The sequence below is a fragment of the Drosophila persimilis genome, unplaced genomic scaffold (assembly GCF_003286085.1).
Source record: "Drosophila persimilis strain 14011-0111.01,24,50 unplaced genomic scaffold, DperRS2 tig00000520-arrow-pilon, whole genome shotgun sequence".
Taxonomy (NCBI): domain Eukaryota; kingdom Metazoa; phylum Arthropoda; class Insecta; order Diptera; family Drosophilidae; genus Drosophila; species Drosophila persimilis.
In genome coordinates, this window is record NW_020825317.1 from 4,642,219 (window position 1) to 4,659,368 (window position 17,150).

General features: G+C 54.2%; 1 protein-coding gene across 1 annotated transcript in view; it reads left to right on the forward strand.

The window, feature by feature from the left end:
- LOC6596730 (microtubule-associated protein futsch) overlaps positions 1 to 17,150 on the forward strand; it is a 49,229-nt gene that overhangs the window by 28,002 nt on the left and 4,077 nt on the right. The window contains exon 6 of the mRNA XM_026990197.1: positions 40 to 17,094. Within this exon, the coding sequence (XP_026845998.1) occupies positions 40 to 17,094 (17,055 nt within the window). The remainder of the gene's footprint in view (positions 1 to 39; positions 17,095 to 17,150) is intronic.

The window sequence follows — 17,150 nt, forward strand, 5'->3', positions numbered from 1 at the left end:
CGCCCCCAAGCTGAGCTTTTTCTTGCCCTATCATTACAGTGGATGGCGGCTTCAATCGTAAGGCATGCTTTTGGGATTTTGCCCGCCACCTGGACCGACTGGACGCTGTGCTTATGACGCGCCTGAACAACAGCAATGTGCAGGGCCTTGGGGCAGTGGTCTCCCGGAAGCGGGACTCGCACGTCTACCCCCAGATCGGCCACTTCTTCGGCAATGTACCTGACCGCAAGGGACTGCCTAGTCCCGATGGTGACAAGGATCGCAATCCGTTGCTGATCGACCTGTTCGAGCGGGGCCATGGCATCGTGAGTGACCTGAAGTCACTGGATCTGAAGCCGCAGAGCTGCTACCGCAACCAGGAGCCGATCAACCTGTATCACAAGGTGGGCCACGGCACACTGGACATGTATGTGATCAGTCCGGCCCGTGACTCCAAGGAGGTGAAGGAGTTCATGCAGAAGTGGAATGCCGGCGATCAGCGATTGTTCTCCGCCCGCGATTCCAAGGACTTCAACTTCCCGCTGCAAAATCTCGTCTCCATTTGCGCCCTGCTCGTGTGGCAGCCCGCCAACCCGGACGACACCATCACTCGCATCCTGTTCCCTGGCAGTACGCCTGACTTTAAGATCCAAGAAGGCCTCGAGAAGCTCAAGCATCTCGAGTTCATGAAGCACTCCACGTGCACGGCCAAGTCCATTGCTCCGGCCATACAGACTGTCGCTAGCACTCGCAAGAGCCTCAAGTCTGCCATCGAGGCTACGCCAGCGCCACCCAGCGCCAGCTATAAGCCTATTTCCAAGTTTGGACCAGTCGCCAGTGCCGCCGTTGCCGTCCAGCATCACCAGCCGCAGCACCAGCAGCAGGACAACAAGGCCAAGGAGGAGGCTGCAAAGGCAGCAGCTGCAGCTGCAGCGGCGGCTGCTTCTGCCACTGCTGCTGCCTCGATAGTCCGCAACAAGGCAGACTCCATGGACACGGATGTTGAGCCGGAGGTGGAACCAGGAGCAGACACTGGAGATGAGGCAGCGCCTGCAGAGTCCGAGCCAGCCGATGCCGAGGCCGATGCGGAGCCCGAACAGGAGACTGGGGAACAGGAGAAGCCCGAGCTGGACAACAAGGATGAGGAAAAGAAAGTGGAGACGCCAGCAGCAGCACCGTCCAAGGATGCCGTCGATGCCGTGGCCGTGGAGGGGGTAACGGCAAGTCCTGCAGATGCCACATCTACCAGCAAGCAAGCAACAGGAAAGGCAGCTAAGGGCAAGCCGGACAAACCACGCGCCGAAGTAAAGCCCGTGGTGCGCTCCAGGATCGACACGAAGCCACCCAAGTCCATGGACCGGAAGCTGGTGAAGCGCGAGGAGAAGAAGAGTTCACCCACGGCCACGCCCGCGTACCGTGCGAACGCCTCGCGTGATGGCAAGTACAAGGCGATGGCCCGCCCGGCCACCAAGTCTAGCCCCAGTAGCACCCCTGCCAAGAGCGCCAAGGAGGCCAATAATCGCAAGGTGCTGGAGTCCAAACAGCAGGCAGCAGCGGCGGCCGCCGGACGTCAGACAACCATCAGTGCCACCACGCGGCGTGCCACCAGCAGCAGCAACACCACTGCCACAGCCACCGCTACCACTGAGAGGAAGACGCAGCAGAGTCAAGCAGATTCCAAGGCGACGGCGCAAGCTTCGGCTCAACGGAAGCCAATCTCGAGGCGACCCCGTGGGGTGTCTCCCTCGAAGCGGGCACCGGCACCAGGCAGTCCCATCAAGCAGGCCAAGCCGAAAGCAGCGGACCTGAAAAAGGCGCGTCTTGACAAAGGTGGCACCACGGATTCGAGTCTCGTATCGACGCCATCGGCCGACGATGCGACAGCTGCCAAGAAGCTGCAAGAGCTGTCCGCCTCCCAGGAGCTCGATGCAGAGAAGCAGCGCGAGCTGGATGACCTTAAGGAGGAGCAGGAGGTGGTGCGCGAGATCGAGGCGGTTTTTAGCCGGGACGAGATGAAGCGCCAGCAGCTAATCAAGGCCGAGCTGCGGGAAATGGCCAAGCAGGACAGCACTACTGAGGCCGAAGAGGAGGAGGAGTACCTGATCATCGAGAAGGAAGAGGTGGAGCAGTACACTGAGGACTCGATCATCGAGCAAGAGAGCAGCATTACAAAGGAGGAGGAGATCCAGAAACATCAGCGCGACTCCCAAGAGTCCGAGAAGAAGCGCAAGAAGAGCGCGGAGGAGGAGATCGAGGCCGCCATTGCGAAGGTGGAAGCCGCCGAACGCAAGGCCCGGCTGGAAGGCAGTGGTGCCGCCGCAGTCGTATCAGGGAGACACGAGGATCTGACCACAGAGGGGGAGATCAAGGCCGAGCTGCAGGAGATTATCGCCTCGGCCAAGGACATTGTCAAGTCGCGTACCGAGGAGCAACTGGCGAAGCCCGAGGAGGAGCTATCCTCGCCAACACCCGAGGAAAAAATCAGCAAAAAGACTTCGGACACCAAGGACGAACCCTTGGAGGCGCCCGAAGCCCTGCCAATTAATCTGCAGGAAAGTCTTCCAGAGGAGAAGTTCTCCGCCACCATCGAGTCAGGTGCAACCACAGCCCCTACTCTACCCGAGGACGAGCGCATTCCGCTGGACCAGATAAAGGAGGACCTGGTCATCGAGGAGAAGTACGTTAAAGAGGAAACCAAAGAAGTGGAAGCAATCGTTGTGGCCAGAGTAATATTGCCCGATACAGCTCCAGGCACAGCTGCCTCGACCGCTGCAATCGCCGCCGCGGTGGCGCCCAAGGATGCGAAAAACATAGTCCAGGCTGCCGAGCTTCCCGAATCGGGAGATCGAGTTCTGCCCATGAAGATGACCTTTGAAGCGCAACAGAACCTAATGAGGGATGTAATCAAGACACCCGATGAGGTTGCCGACCTGCCCGTCCATGAGGAGGCCGATCTGGGCCTGTACGAGAAGGACAGCCAGGATATAGGCGCCAAAAGCATTTCGCACAAGGAGGAGTCCGCCAAGGAAGAAAAGGAAACCGACGACGAAAAAGAAACCAAGGAGTCTGAAGTCGAGGTTGAAGATTTACAGGAAGCTAACAAAGATGTAGGGGCTGCCCAAGAAGCAGTCAAGCCCACAACCCCAACAGCTGCCGTCGTGGAGAAACAAGCGGAGGAAATTACCCATAAGGAGGTGGAGGAGAAAGTAGATACAGTGGTGGTCACAGCCCAAGAGAGCCATGAGCACGAAACGAATTTAGAGGCAACGATCATCACTGAGAAAGAGGCTAAGAAGTCAGCGAGCACCCCAGAAGAAAAGGAAACCAGTGACATTACTTCCGAAGACGAGCTCCCTGCTCATATGACTGGACCTGCAACCGCACCATCGCCAAAGGCCAAGGACCGCGAGGACACTATCTCCATGGAGAGTCCTGCCACCATTGAGGAAGCGGTTGAAGTGGAAGTAAAGCTCGAGAAGCAGCAAGAAAAACCACGCCTTTCCAAAAAAGAACCGGGGGAAGCTGATGCTTCAAAACAGGAACAAGAACCATCTCGCAGGGAGAGCGTAACGGATATGAAGTCTTCAATTACATCTAAGGAAGCCTCCCGGCCAGTTTCTGCGGCAGCAAGTATCAAAGACGAAGCCGAAAATCTCGCAAGCCATCGTGAATCGCTCGCAGAAAGCTTAAAGGCAGGAAGCAAGGAAGCTTCTCGACCAGAATCTGTGGCAGACAGCGTCAAAGATGAAACTGAGAAGCCAGGAAGCCGTCGAGAATCGGTTGCGGAAAGCGTGAAAGCAGGAAGCGCAGGGGACGAGAAGTCTCCACCTGCCTCAAAGGAAGCTTCTCGACCAGAATCCGTGGCAGAGAGCGTCAAAGATGTAACTGAGAAGCTAGGAAGCCGTCGAGAGTCGATTGCGGAAAGCGTAAAAGCAGGAAAAGCTAATGACGAGAAATCTCCACTTGCCTCCAAGGAAGCTTCTCGACCAGAATCCGCAGCAGAGAGCTTCAAAAATGAAACTGAGAAGCCAGAAAGCAGGCGTGAGTCGGTTGCAGAGAGCGTGAAGGCAGCAAGTGTCAAGGACGAAAAATCACCACTTGCTTCCAAGGAAGCTTCTCGACCAGAATCCGTTGCAGAGAGCGTCAAAGATGAAATCGAGAAACCAGAAAGCGGGCGTGAATCTGTTGAAGACGGTGTGAAGGCAGGCAGTGCCAAGGACGAAAAGTCTCCAGTTGCCTCAAAGGAAGCTTCTCGACCAGAGTCGGTCGTGGAAAGCGTCAAAGATGAAACCGAGAAACCAGAAAGCCGGCGTGAGTCGGTTGCAGAGAGCGTGAAGGCAGAAAGCGCCAAGGACGAAAAATCTCCACTTGCTTCCAAGGAAGCTTCTCGACCAGAATCCGTGGCAGAGAGCATCAAAGATGAAATCAAGAAGCCAGAAAGCCATCCTGAATCTGTTGCAGACAGTGTAAAGGCAGGCAGTGCCAAGGACGAAAAGTCTCCACTTGCCTCAAAGGAAGCTTCTCGACCAGAATCCGCAGCAGAGAGCGTCAAAGATGAAACTGAGAAGCCAGAAAGCAGGCGTGAGTCGGTTGCAGAGAGCGTGAAGGCAGCAAGCGCCAAGGACGAAAAATCTCCACTTGCCTCCAATGAAGCTTCTCGACCAGAATCCGTTGCAGAGAGCGTAAAAGATGAAATCGAGAAACCAGAAAGCCGTCGTGAATCTGTTGCAGACAGTGTAAGGGCAGGAAGTGAAAAGGACGAAAAGTCTCCACTTGCCTCAAAGGAAGCTTCTCGTCCACAGTCGGTCGTGGAAAGCGTCAAAGATGAAACTGAGAAGCCAGAAAGCCGGCGTGAGTCGGTTGCAGAAAGCGTGAAGGCAGGAAGTGCCAAGGACGAGATGTCTCCACTTGCCTCAAAGGAAGCTTCTCGACCAGAATCCGTAGCAGAGAGTGCAAAAGATGAAACCGAAAAAGCAGAAAGCCCTCGTGAATCTGTTGCAGACAGTGTAAAGGCAGGAAGTGCGAAGGACGAGAAGTCTCCACTTGCCTCAAAGGTAGCTTCTCAACCAGAATCCGTAGCAGAGAGCGTAAAAGATGAAACCGAAAAAGCAGAAAGCCGTCGTGAATCTGTTGCAGACAGTGTAAAGGCAGAAAGTGCCAAGGACGAAAAATCTCCACTTGCCTCGAAGGAAGCATCTCGACCAGAATCCGTGGCAGAGAGCGTCAAAGATGAAATCGAGAAACCAGAAAGCCGTCGTGAATCTGCTGCAGACAGTGTAAAGGCAGGAAGTGTCAAGGACGAGAAGTCTCCACTTGCCTCAAAGGAAGCTTCTCGACCAGAATCGGTCGTGGAAAGCGTCAAAGATGAAGCCGAGAAGCCAGAAAGCCGGCGTGAGTCGGTTGCAGAGAGCGTGAAGGTAGGAAGTGCCAAGGACGAGAAGTCTCCACTTGCCTCAAAGGAAGCTTCTCGACCAGAATCCGTGGCAGAGAGCGTCAAAGATGAAATCGAGAAACCAGAAAGCCGTCGTGAATCTGTTGCAGACAGTGTAAAGGCAGAAAGTGCCAAGGACGAAAAATCTCCACTTGCCTCAAAGGAAGCTTCTCGACCAGAATCCGTGGCAGAGAGCGTCAAAGATGAAATCGAGAAACCAGAAAGCCGTCGTGAATCTGTTGCAGACAGTGTAAAGGCAGGAAGTGCCAAGGACGAGAAGTCTTCACTTGCCTCAAAGGAAGCATCTCGACCAGAATCGGTCGTGGAAAGCGTCAAAGATAAAGCCGAGAAGCCAGAAAGCCGGCGTGAGTCGGTTGCAGAAAGCGTGAAGGCAGCAAGTGCCAAGGACGAGAAGTCTCCACTTGCTTCCAAGGAAGCTTCTCGACCAGAATCCGTGGCAGAGAGCGTCAAAGATGAAATCGAGAAACCAGAAAGCCGTCGTGAATCTGTTGCAGACAGTGTAAAGGCAGGAAGTGCCAAGGACGAGAAGTCTCCACTTGCCTCAAAGGAAGCTTCACGACCAGAATCGGTCGTGGAAAGCGTCAAAGATGAAGCCGAGAAGCCAGAAAGCCGGCGTGAGTCGGTTGCAGAGAGCGTGAAGGCAGGAAGTGCCAAGGATGAGAAGTCTCCACTTGCCTCAAAGGAAGCTTCTCGATCAGAATCCGTGGCAGAGAGCGTCAAAGATGAAATCGAGAAACCAGAAAGCCGTCGTGAATCTGTTGCAGAAAGTGTAAAGGCAGGAAGTGCCAAGGACGAGAAGTCTCCACTTGCCTCAAAGGAAGCTTCTCGACCAGAATCGGTCGTGGAAAGCGTCAAAGATGAAACCGAGAAACCAGAAAGCCGGCGTGAGTCGGTTGCAGAAAGCGTGAAGGCAGGAAATGCCAAGGACGAGAAGTCTCCACTTGCCTCAAAGGAAGCTTCTCGACCAGAATCCGTGGCAGAGAGCGTCAAAGATGAAAGCGAGAAACCAGAAATCCATCGTGAATCTATCGCAGAGAGCGCAAAAGTGGGAAGTGCCAAGGACGAAGTGGCTCCACTTGCCTCTAAGGAAGCTTCTCGACCAGAATCTGTGGCAGAGAGCGTCAAAGATGAAACGGAGAAGGGAGGAAGCCGGCGTGAGTCGGTTGCAGAAAGCGTGAAGGCAGGAAGTGCCAAGGACGAGAAGTCTCCACTTGCCTCAAAGGAAGCTTCTCGACCAGAATCCGTGGCAGAGAGCGTCAAAGATGAAACCGAGAAACCAGAAATCCGTCGTGAATCTAACGCAGAGAGCGCAAAAGTAGGAAGTGCCAAGGACGAAGTGGCTCCACTTGCCTCCAAGGAAGCTTCTCGACCAGAATCTGTGGCAGAGAGCGTCAAAGATGAAACCGAGAAACCAGTAAGCCGTCGTGAATCTATGGCAGACAGTGTAAAGGCAGGAAGTGCCAAGGACGAGAAGTCTCCACTTGCCTCAAAGGAAGCTTCTCGACCAGAATCCGTGGCAGAGAGCGTCAAAGATGAAACCGAGAAACTAGAAATCCGTCGTGAATCTAACGCAGAGAGCGCAAAAGTAGGAAGTGCCAAGGACGAAGTGGCTCCACTAGCCTCAAAGGAACCTTCTCGACCAGAATCGGTTGTGGAAAGCGTCAAAACTGATAGTGAAAAGCCAGAAAGCCGGCGTGAGTCGGTTGCAGAAAGCGTGAAGGCAGGAAGTGCCAAGGACGAAGTGGCTCCACTTGCCTCCAAGGAAGCTTCTCGACCAGAATCTGTGGCAGAGAGCGTCAAAGATGAAACCGAGAAACCAGTAAGCCGTCGTGAATCTATGGCAGACAGTGTAAAGGCAGGAAGTGCCAAGGACGAGAAGTCTCCACTTGCCTCAAAGGAAGCTTCTCGACCAGAATCCGTGGCAGAGAGCGTCAAAGATGAAACCGAGAAACTAGAAATCCGTCGTGAATCTAACGCAGAGAGCGCAAAAGTAGGAAGTGCCAAGGACGAAAAATCTCCACTTGCCTCAAAGGAAGCTTCTCGACCAGAATCCGTGGCAGAGAGCGTCAAAGATGAAATCGAGAAACCAGAAAGCCGTCGTGAATCTGTTGCAGACAGTGTAAAGGCAGGAAGTGCCAAGGACGAGAAGTCTCCACTTGCCTCAAAGGAAGCTTCACGACCAGAATCGGTCGTGGAAAGCGTCAAAGATGAAGCCGAGAAGCCAGAAAGCCGGCGTGAGTCGGTTGCAGAGAGCGTGAAGGCAGGAAGTGCCAAGGACGAGAAGTCTCCACTTGCCTCAAAGGAAGCTTCTCGACCAGAATCCGTGGCAGAGAGCGTCAAAGATGAAACCGAGAAACTAGAAATCCGTCGTGAATCTGTCGCAGAGAGCTTAAAGGCAGCAAGCGCCAAGGACGAGAAGTCTCCACTTTCCTCAAAGGAAGCTTCTCGGCCAGAATCGGTCCAGGACAAAGCTGACAAGCCAGAGAGCCGTCGTGAATCAGTTGCAGAGAGCGTGAAACTAGGAAGCACCAAGGACGAGAAGTCTCCAAACGCCTCACAGGAAGCTTCTCGACCAGAATCCGCAGCAGAGAGCCTCAAAGGCGAAACTGAGAAGCCAGAAAGCCGGCGTGAGTCGGTTGCAGACAGTGTGAAGGCAGGAAGTGCCACGGACGAGAAGTCCCCACTTGCCTCAAAGGAACCTTCTCGACCAGAATCGGTTGTGGAAAGCGTCAAAACTGATAGTGAAAAGCCAGAAAGCCGGCGTGAGTCGGTTGCAGACAGTGTGAAAACAGGAAGCGCCAAGGACGAGAAGTCTCCACTTGCCTCAAAGGAAGCTTCACGACAAGAATCGGTCGTGGAAAGCGTCAAAGATGAAGCCGAGAAGCCAGAAAGCCGGCGTGAGTCGGTTGCAGAGAGCGTGAAGGCAGGAAGTGCCAAGGACGAGAAGTCTCCACTTGCCTCAAAGGACGCTTCTCGACCAGAATCCGTAGCAGAGAGCGTCAAAGATGAAGCAAAGAAAACAGAAAGCCGTCGTGAATCTGTCGCAGAGAGCTTAAAGGCAACAAGCGCCAAGGACGAGAAGTCTCCACTTTCCTCAAAGGAAGCTTCTCGGCCAGAATCGGTCCAGGACAAAGCTGACAAGCCAGAGAGCCGTCGCGAATCTGTTGCAGAGAGCGTAAAACTAGGAAGCACCAAGGACGAGAAGTCCCCACTTGCCTCAATAGAAGCTTCTCGACCAGAATCCGTAGCAGAGAGCGTCAAAGATGTAACTGAGAAGCCGGAAAGCCGTCGTGAGTCGGCTGCAGACAGTGTTAAAGCAGGAAGTGTCAAGGACGAAAAGTCTCCATTAGACTCCAAGGAAGCCTCTCGACCAGAATCCGTAGCAGAAAGCGTCAAAGATGATTCCGAGAAAACAAAAAGCCGTCGTGAATCTATCGCAGAGAGCTTAAAGGCAGCAATCGTCAAGGACGAGAAGTCTCCACTTGCCTCAAAGGAATCTTCTCAACCAGAATCTGTTGGGGAGAGCGCTAAAGCTGAAGCTGCAAAGCCAGAAAGCCGTCGTGAGTCGGTTGCAGAGGGCGTGAAGGCAGAAAGTTCCAAGGACGCAAAGTCTCCGCTTGCCTCCAAGGAAGCTTCTCGACCAGAATCCGTAGCAGAGAGCGTCAAAGATGAGCCCGACAAAACCGAAAGCCGACGTGAATCTATCGCCGAAAGCGTAAAAGCAGGAAGTGCCAAGGACGAAAAGTCTCCACTGGCCTCAACGGAAGCTTCTCGACCAGTATCCGTGGCAGAGAGCGTCAAAGATGAGTCGATTGCAGAGAGCGTGAAGGCAAAAAGCGCCATGGACGAAAAGTCTCCAGCTGCCTCAAAGGAAACTTCTCGACCAGAAGCCGTGGCAGAAAGCGTCAAAGATGAACCCGACAAAACCGAAAGCCGACGTGAATCTATAGCCGAAAGCGTAAAAGCAGGAAGCGCCAAGGACGAGAAGTCTCCACTTGCCTCAAAGGAAGCTTCTCGACCAGAATCGGTTGTGGAAAGCGTCAAGGATGAAACTGAGAAGCCAGAAAGCCGTCGTGAATCTATCGCAGAGAGCGTAAAGGAAGGAAGCGGCAAGGACGAGAAGTCTCCACTTGCCTCAAAGGAAGCTTCTCGACCAGAATCGGTTGTGGAAAGCGTCAAAGCTGAAAGTGAGCAGCCAGAAAGCCGGCGTGAGTCGGTTGCAGACAGTGTGAAAACAGGAAGTGCCAAGGACGAAAAGTCTCCACTTGCCCCAACGGAAGCTTCTCGACCGGTATCCGTGGCAGAGAGCGTCAAAGATGAAGCCGAAAAAACCGAAAGCCGACGTGAATCTGTCGCCGAAAGCGTAAAAGCAGGAAGCGCCAAAGACGAGAAGTCTCCACTTGCCTCAAAGGAAGCTTCTCGACCAGAATCGGTTGTGGAAAGCGTCAAGGATGAAACTGAGAAGCCAGAAAGCCGTCGTGAATCTATCGCAGAGAGCGTAAAGGAAGGAAGCGGCAAGGACGAGAAGTCTCCACTGGCCTCAAAGGAAGCTTCTCGACCAGAATCGGTTTTGGAAAGCGTCAAGGACGGAGCTGACAAGCCAGAAAGCCGTCGAGAATCTGTTGCAGAGAGCGTAAAAGAAGGAAGCGGCAAGGACGAGAAGTCTCCACTTGCCTCAAAGGATCCTTCTCGACCAGAATCGGTTGTGGAAAGCGTCAAAGCTGAAAGTGAGCAGCCAGAAAGCCGGCGTGAGTCGGTTGCAGACAGTGTGAAAACAGGAAGTGCCAAGGACGAAAAGTCTCCACTTGCCCCAACGGAAGCTTCTCGACCGGTATCCGTGGCAGAGAGCGTCAAAGATGAAGCCGAAAAAACCGAAAGCCGACGTGAATCTGTCGCCGAAAGCGTAAAAGCAGGAAGCGCCAAGGACGAGAATTCTCCACTTGCCTCAAAGGAAGCTTCTCGACCAGAATCGGTTGTGGAAAGCGTCAAGGATGAAACTGAGAAGCCAGACAGCCGTCGCGAATCTGTTGCAGAGAGCTTAAAAGAAGGAAGCGGCAAGGACGAGAAGTCTCCACTTGCCTCAAAGGAAGCTTCTCGACCAGAATCGGTTGTGGAAAGCGTCAAGGATGAAACTGAGAAGCCAAAAAGCCGTCGTGAATCTATCGCAGAGAGCGTAAAAGAAGGAAGCGCCAAGGACGAGAAGTCTCCACTTGCCTCAAAGGAAGCTTCTCGACCAGAATCGGTTGTGGAAAGCATCAAGGACGAAGCTGACAAGCCAGAAGGCCGTCGTGAATCTCTTGCAGAGAGCGTAAAATTAGGAAGCGCCAAGGACGAGAAGTCCCCACTTTCCTCAAAGGAAGCTTCTCGACCAGAATCCGTAGCAGAGAGCGTCAAAGATGAAACCGAGAAACCAGTAAGCCGTCGTGAATCTATCGCAGAAAGCGTAAAAGAAGGAAGCGCCAAGGACGAGAAGTCTCCACTTGTCTCAAAGGAAGCTTCTCGACCAGAATCGGTTGTGGAAAGCATCAAGGACGAAGCTGACAAGCCAGAAGGCCGTCGTGAATCTCTTGCAGAGAGCGTAAAATTAGGAAGCGCCAAGGACGAGAAGTCCCCACTTGCCTCAAAGGAAGCTTCTCGACCAGAATCCGTAGCAGAGAGCGTCAAAGATGAAACCGAGAAACCAGTAAGCCGTCGTGAATCTATCGCAGAGAGCGTAAAAGAAGGAAGCGCCAAGGACGAGAAGTCTCCACTTGCCTCAAAGGAAGCTTCTCGACCAGAATCGGTTGTGGAAAGTGTCAAAGCTGACGCTGAAGTGGTAGAAACTGTAGTGGACGAGTCGAAGGAGGCATCTAGACGGCAATCAGCAGTTGAGAAGTCTGCAGGTTCTTCAAAGGAAGCTTCACCAAGGCCTGGATCTGTTGCAGAAAGAATTCCTGATCATCACGAAAAGGCCAAAAAGTCATCCGTATCGCCTAGGGAAACGGTCTCTTCGCCAATTGAAGAAGCGCAAAAAGAGTTTCCAGAAATCGATCTCATAAAAAAAGCTCACCTAACGCTAAGCCTGCAAGGGGAGGCGGCTGGCAAGCTTCCTACAGAATCTAGCCCCGTGGACGTTGCCCAGGGCGACTTTTCACATGTTGTTCCACCCACTTCAACGGGACCAGACGCGCTCACTCAACCGGCAGAACACTCAACAGTTTCCATCGCAGAAACTGTCTCGTCTCCTGTTGATGAAGCGCCGAGATCTCCTTCTATCGTTAAGCATGTGTCGCCGCGACCAGATTCTCCTGCAGAAAGTGTCATAGGAGGGAGTGTTAAGGAAGATAAGTCTCCCATCCAATCTAAGGAGCCCTCGCGTCCACCATCTGCCTCCGGAAGTCTGAAAGAAGACTCTACGAAACCAGAAAGCTTGATAGCGGACAAGTCAAAGGAACCGTCTCCAGTTCCTTCAAAGGAAACATCCCGACCGGATTCGGTTGCTGGAACTGCATCATCTCCAATTGAGGAGGCACCAAAGGATCTCGCACAATTCGAACAAGCTAAAAAAACAGTGCTGCCCTTGATCATTGATTTGCAGGGAAATGTCCAAACGGCATCTAGTCCTGTCGACATTGCTCATGGAGACTTTCCTCCCGCAGCAACTAGCTCCCCAACACAACAGTCTGCCCCTCCGAAGCCCGCTGAGCTTGCTCAAGTTGGTATAGAGAAGACTGTATCGAGTCCTGTTGATGAAGCCCCCAGTTCCCCTTTTTGTAAGGAATTGGAGCGGCCAGAATCTCCTGCAGAAGACGGTAGTGATGGGGTCAAGTCAGGGGAACTATCACGTCGCGAATCAACCGCAGAAACTAGTAAGCCTGAAAGTGCGAAGTTAACCTCATCTAAGGAGTCTCGACCAGAGTCCGTTGTAGAGAGCGTCAAAGACGATGCTGAGAATCGCGAGAGCGTACCTGATGACAAATCAAAGGAGGCATCGCGTCGTGAATCCCAGGCTGAGAGTAAAAAGAGTAGCGCATCTCCTACCGCTGTCTCTAAGGAAACATCGCGACCGGACTCAGCCGTCGATGGTGCCACGATTTCTAGCCCCAAGCCTGAAAGTACAACAGACGACAAGTCACTAGAGGCTTCCCGGCGCGAATCGGTAGCCGAAATCGTTAAGCCGGAAAGTACAAAAAACGACGACAAGTCGTCTGCTCTATCAAAGGAGGTATCGCGACCCGCATTGGCTACCGGAAGCGTTAAGGATGAGAAGTCGTCTTCCGTTGCCTCAAGGGACGCGTCACGGCCAGAGTCGGCTATAGAAACAGCTTCGTCCCCGATCGAAGAGGGCCCAAAATCCATCGCTGACTTGGGTCTTGAGTTGAGCCAAAGCACAACCGAAGTGAAAGGAAAGCTACCGACCCTGTCTAGTCCTGTCGATGTAGCCGATGGAGACTTCTCGAAGGCCCAGCTGGATACTTCCAGTGGATCTAATGCAATGTCAAAGCCCGCTGAGCTCTCCCAGGCCGCTGCTACAGCGCACACGGCCTCAAGCCCTGTGGATGAGGCTTCCCCACTACTGGAAGCCCTCGAAGAAACCATTGAAACAGTAGAAAAGCATATCACTCAAGCAGAAAGTTACCCAGGAAGCGCTGGGCTGATTGATTTGTTGGATCTCAAGGACACCAAGGTGGAAGTGGATGAGAAACTTGTGGAGCAGACGTTGGAACAGAACAGCGCGACCAGCGTGAAGACTATTGAGAGCACAGTTGTGGAGACCGTTGACAACGTTAGCAAGGAGAGCAGCCCTCAGCTGACAGAGCTACAGTCTGTGGTGGACACCAAAGTGAGTGCTGTGACCTCTTTGATCAACGCTGCTGTCGGGACTGCTGGGGCAATGCTCACAGAGGTCTCAGAGAAAGTCACGGAGGTCTCAAAAAAAGTCACTGACGTCTCAGAGAAGGCGATAACCGAGCTGGTCACCAAAACTACCACAGAAGGTGTCGTCGAAGTTGAGGACGCTTCTGCCAAGGGCAGCCTAGACCTCAGTGGCTTCTCTGAGCTACGAGAGACGCACATCACCACCGTCGGATCGCCCGAGTTCACAGTGACCATCTGTGAGCGCGATGAGCCCGTCCTTCACGACATCAAGGAAGAGGATGAGGAGCACAGGTTCTCACCACCAACCGAAAAGACTGCGATGCTGCCACCACAGCCCGTGCGTCCGCTGTCGCCGCGCGAGGAGGAGGTCTTCAAGATCGTGGCTGACGTGGCAAAGGTGTTGAAGTCCGACAAGGACATTACTGACATCATACCCGACTTTGATGAGAAGGAGCTGGAGGAGAAGTTAAAGTCTGCTGATCCCGATGAGGAGGAGTCCGACAAAAGCCCTAAGACAGCCTCCACACCCACTAAAGAGTCCCTGGAGATCAATGTGATAAAGGTGGACATAGAATCCGAAAAGTCCTCACCTGACCAGAAGTCCGGTCCCATCTCCATTGAAGAAAAGGACAAAATCGAGCAGTCCGAAAAGGCCCAGCTGCGGGAGGGAGCAGATAGAGCAGCCAGTAAGGACCAGAGCCGTCCAGAATCTGCAGCCAGCCAAAAGGGAGCCACGGAATCAATTCCTTCACGCCCCGAGTCCGTTGCAAGTCACAAGAGCCATGCGAAGGAGGAAGAGGTGCAGCACCAGCAGGATCAGGATAAGTCTCAGGTCGCATCGAAGGAGACGTCGCGTCCTGCTTCACAGCTCAGCAGCATAGCCGAACCAGTGGATGAGAAGTCTCCAACTCCGGCTAGGCGTGAGAGCCACCAGAGTGACAAGGAAGAAACCAAAGAGGCATCGCATCCCGAATCCGTGGCAAGTCACATCAGCGACAAGGAAGTCAAGGAGACCGAATCCTCGCGTCCCCCCTCTAGCAGTAGCCACATAAGCGCCAAAGACGAGGAGACGTCGATTATCTCAACAACAATCGAGACCAAGGAGGAAAAGAAGGAGGAGAAGTCCAGCGAATCGGTGTCCGTGTCCAAGTCCAGCCAGAGGCTTCTAAAGGAGGAGTCTGCCACCCTCCAGTCGAGCGAGTCCCTCAGCAGCAGCTTGAAGGTAGAAGATGGCTCCCGATGCGAGTCTCTCTCCAGCCTGGTCACAGAGAAGGCGGACACCAGCACCAGTATCAAGGAGGACAATGAGAGCGAGAGCCTTATCAAACTGGTGGAGAAGACAAGCTCCACAGCCTCTTCGATGCTGGAGGAGCTGCTCATCCAGTCCGAAGAGTGTTCCTCAGAGTCCATTGTTAGCGAGATCCAGACAACCAGCGCCCAGAAGACCCAGTCCAAGGCAACGAAGGAGGAGACCCACGAAAGCAGCGCAATCAGCAGCAGCTGCACCAGAGATGAAAGTCTCAAGGAGACCGTGGCCGAGTTTCTGGCCACGGAGAAGATCGTCTCGGCCAAGGAAACATTCAGTGCCGAGGCTTCCAAGACGGCGGAGGAGTGCCTGAGGAAGGCCACCACCAGCAGCACTACCTCCTCCCAGAGGACACTTTTCGTCGGCACGGATGAATCGAGGCGCGAGTCAGTGCTAAGCCACACAAGCGATGGTCGCCAGACCCACAGCGATCCAGAGGAAGAGGACATTGACGGCGACGAAGAGGAGGAGCGGACCAGCGTGAAGGAGGGACGCTCCAAGTCCATTGCCACCATCATGATGACTAGCATCTACAAGCCCTTCGGGGATGTCGAGTCGATTGACACACTCGAGGAGCAGGAGGAGGACCACCACGAGCAACAGCACTCTAGCAAATCTCAGGATTTGACAACCACTACCAAGACAACTACTCTACTGAAATCCAGCGACCAGCAGAGCAGTAGCACAACCAGCACCCAGCAATCTAGCACCTTCTCGAAGACTGCCTCCAAGGTAGAGTCCATCACTTTGACGCAGATCGACCAGGCAGAGGGGCAGAGTGACCCCGTTGACCGCAAGACGCCGCCGACGGCACCCGTTAGTCCCAGCGTAAAGCCGACGGGCTCTTCAGGAGGAGCTGTTGTGGGCAGCAGCATCGCTTCAACCTCGGGTCCCCTATCTCCCAAGGATATCAGCGGCAAATCGAGTCCCGGCGGCCTCACCTCTGAGAGTCAGTCCATACCCACACCGTTGGGACGGGAGTCTCACACTGAGACGCCCGAGTCGTCCCCGAAGCCAACGTCGCCGTTCCCGCGCGTCAGCAAGGACGATCTAAAGCAGATGTCCCTGGAGGCAGACCAGGGAGATGTCGAAGCCGATCTACCCGATCTGCACGAGCTGCGTGGCATCGAGTGCACCACGGCGCTGAGCGGCAGCACGGAAAAGATCATTACTACGACAATCACCACGGTCACCAAGGTGATCTCCTCGGACGGCAAGGAGATAGTCACCGAGCAGAAGACGGTGACGACTACGGACAGCTCAGAGCCGGACAGCGAGAAGGTGGTCGTAACCACCACCCGCACCACCAGTGAGAGCGAGAAGAGCGACCGCGACCAGATCCTGCCTAAGGAGGTGGCCCTGCTCCGGGGCGCCAGCTACCGTTCCAGCACTCCGGGTAGCGAGGACGATGATGAACTGCCCGGTTCGCCCAGAAGTGCCACAAGCTATGAACTGCAGCACTCGAGCTCTGGCGTGAGCAAGCGGTCCGACATGGATGCCGACGACAGCCAGGATGACATTCCGCCGCAATACGGCAGCGAGGAGCATTCGACGGCCCGCTCGATTCTTCTGCCGCGTACGGCCGATCCCATGGCCACCTCGTTCTATGGTGCGCTGCCAGACACCTTCGATGTGAAGCCCAGCAGCACCGAGCCGATACCCATCCAGGGAGCAGCCGCTGGGGCGCCAGGCGATAGCCAATCGTCGGACAGTGTGGAGAGCAGCAGCCAGACCTGGGCAGGACACAAATTCCTCGACCAGGCGGACAAAGACTTCCAGAAGGCGCTCGAGGAGCATGTGCAGGCGCGCGGCGCCGAGGTAATGTCTTCCGTCACCGCCAAGTACTCCTACTCTCCGTCAAAGGCCGACGAGGTCGAACAGATTGTCACTAGCACCGCAGAACGCCAGCGGTTCCCACTCAGCGATGTCCAGCGATTGCGTATCGCCGAGAGCAGCTTCAGTTCAGTGGGAGACAGTCAGACTAAAACCACAGCCACAACCACAGAAAAATCATCACACGAAAAGAAGGAGGGAGATGGAGAAGCCGTAACCACATCTACAAACACAACCACGACCACAATGAAAAGCAGCAGCACCAGTGGCGGCTCTGGAACCCTGCCCAAGGATCCCAAGGATCGCCTGGAAGAGTGGGGCAAGCCACTGGGACTACCCTCACCCGCACCACTGCCCGTCGAGGGCGGCTCCGATATCCGCACCACACCTAAAAAGGAGCGTCGTCTGGTCGCCACCAAGACGCGCCTTAACAACGAGAAGAACCTCCGCAAGCGCAGCGAATCGCCGAACAAGGTCAGCAAGAAGCCGGCCCCAGTTTACGTGGATCTAACCTATGTCCCCCACAACGGCAACTCATACTACGCCCACGTGGAATTCTTTAAGCGCGTCCGTGCACGCTACTATGTCTTCTCGGGCACTGAGCCCAGCCGTCAGGTTTACGACGCTCTTTTGGAGGCAAAACAGACCTGGGAAGACAAAGAGCTGGGTAAGTGATGGATGGAAGTGATATTTGATAGCGCTTACTTGACTGAACCCCCATTC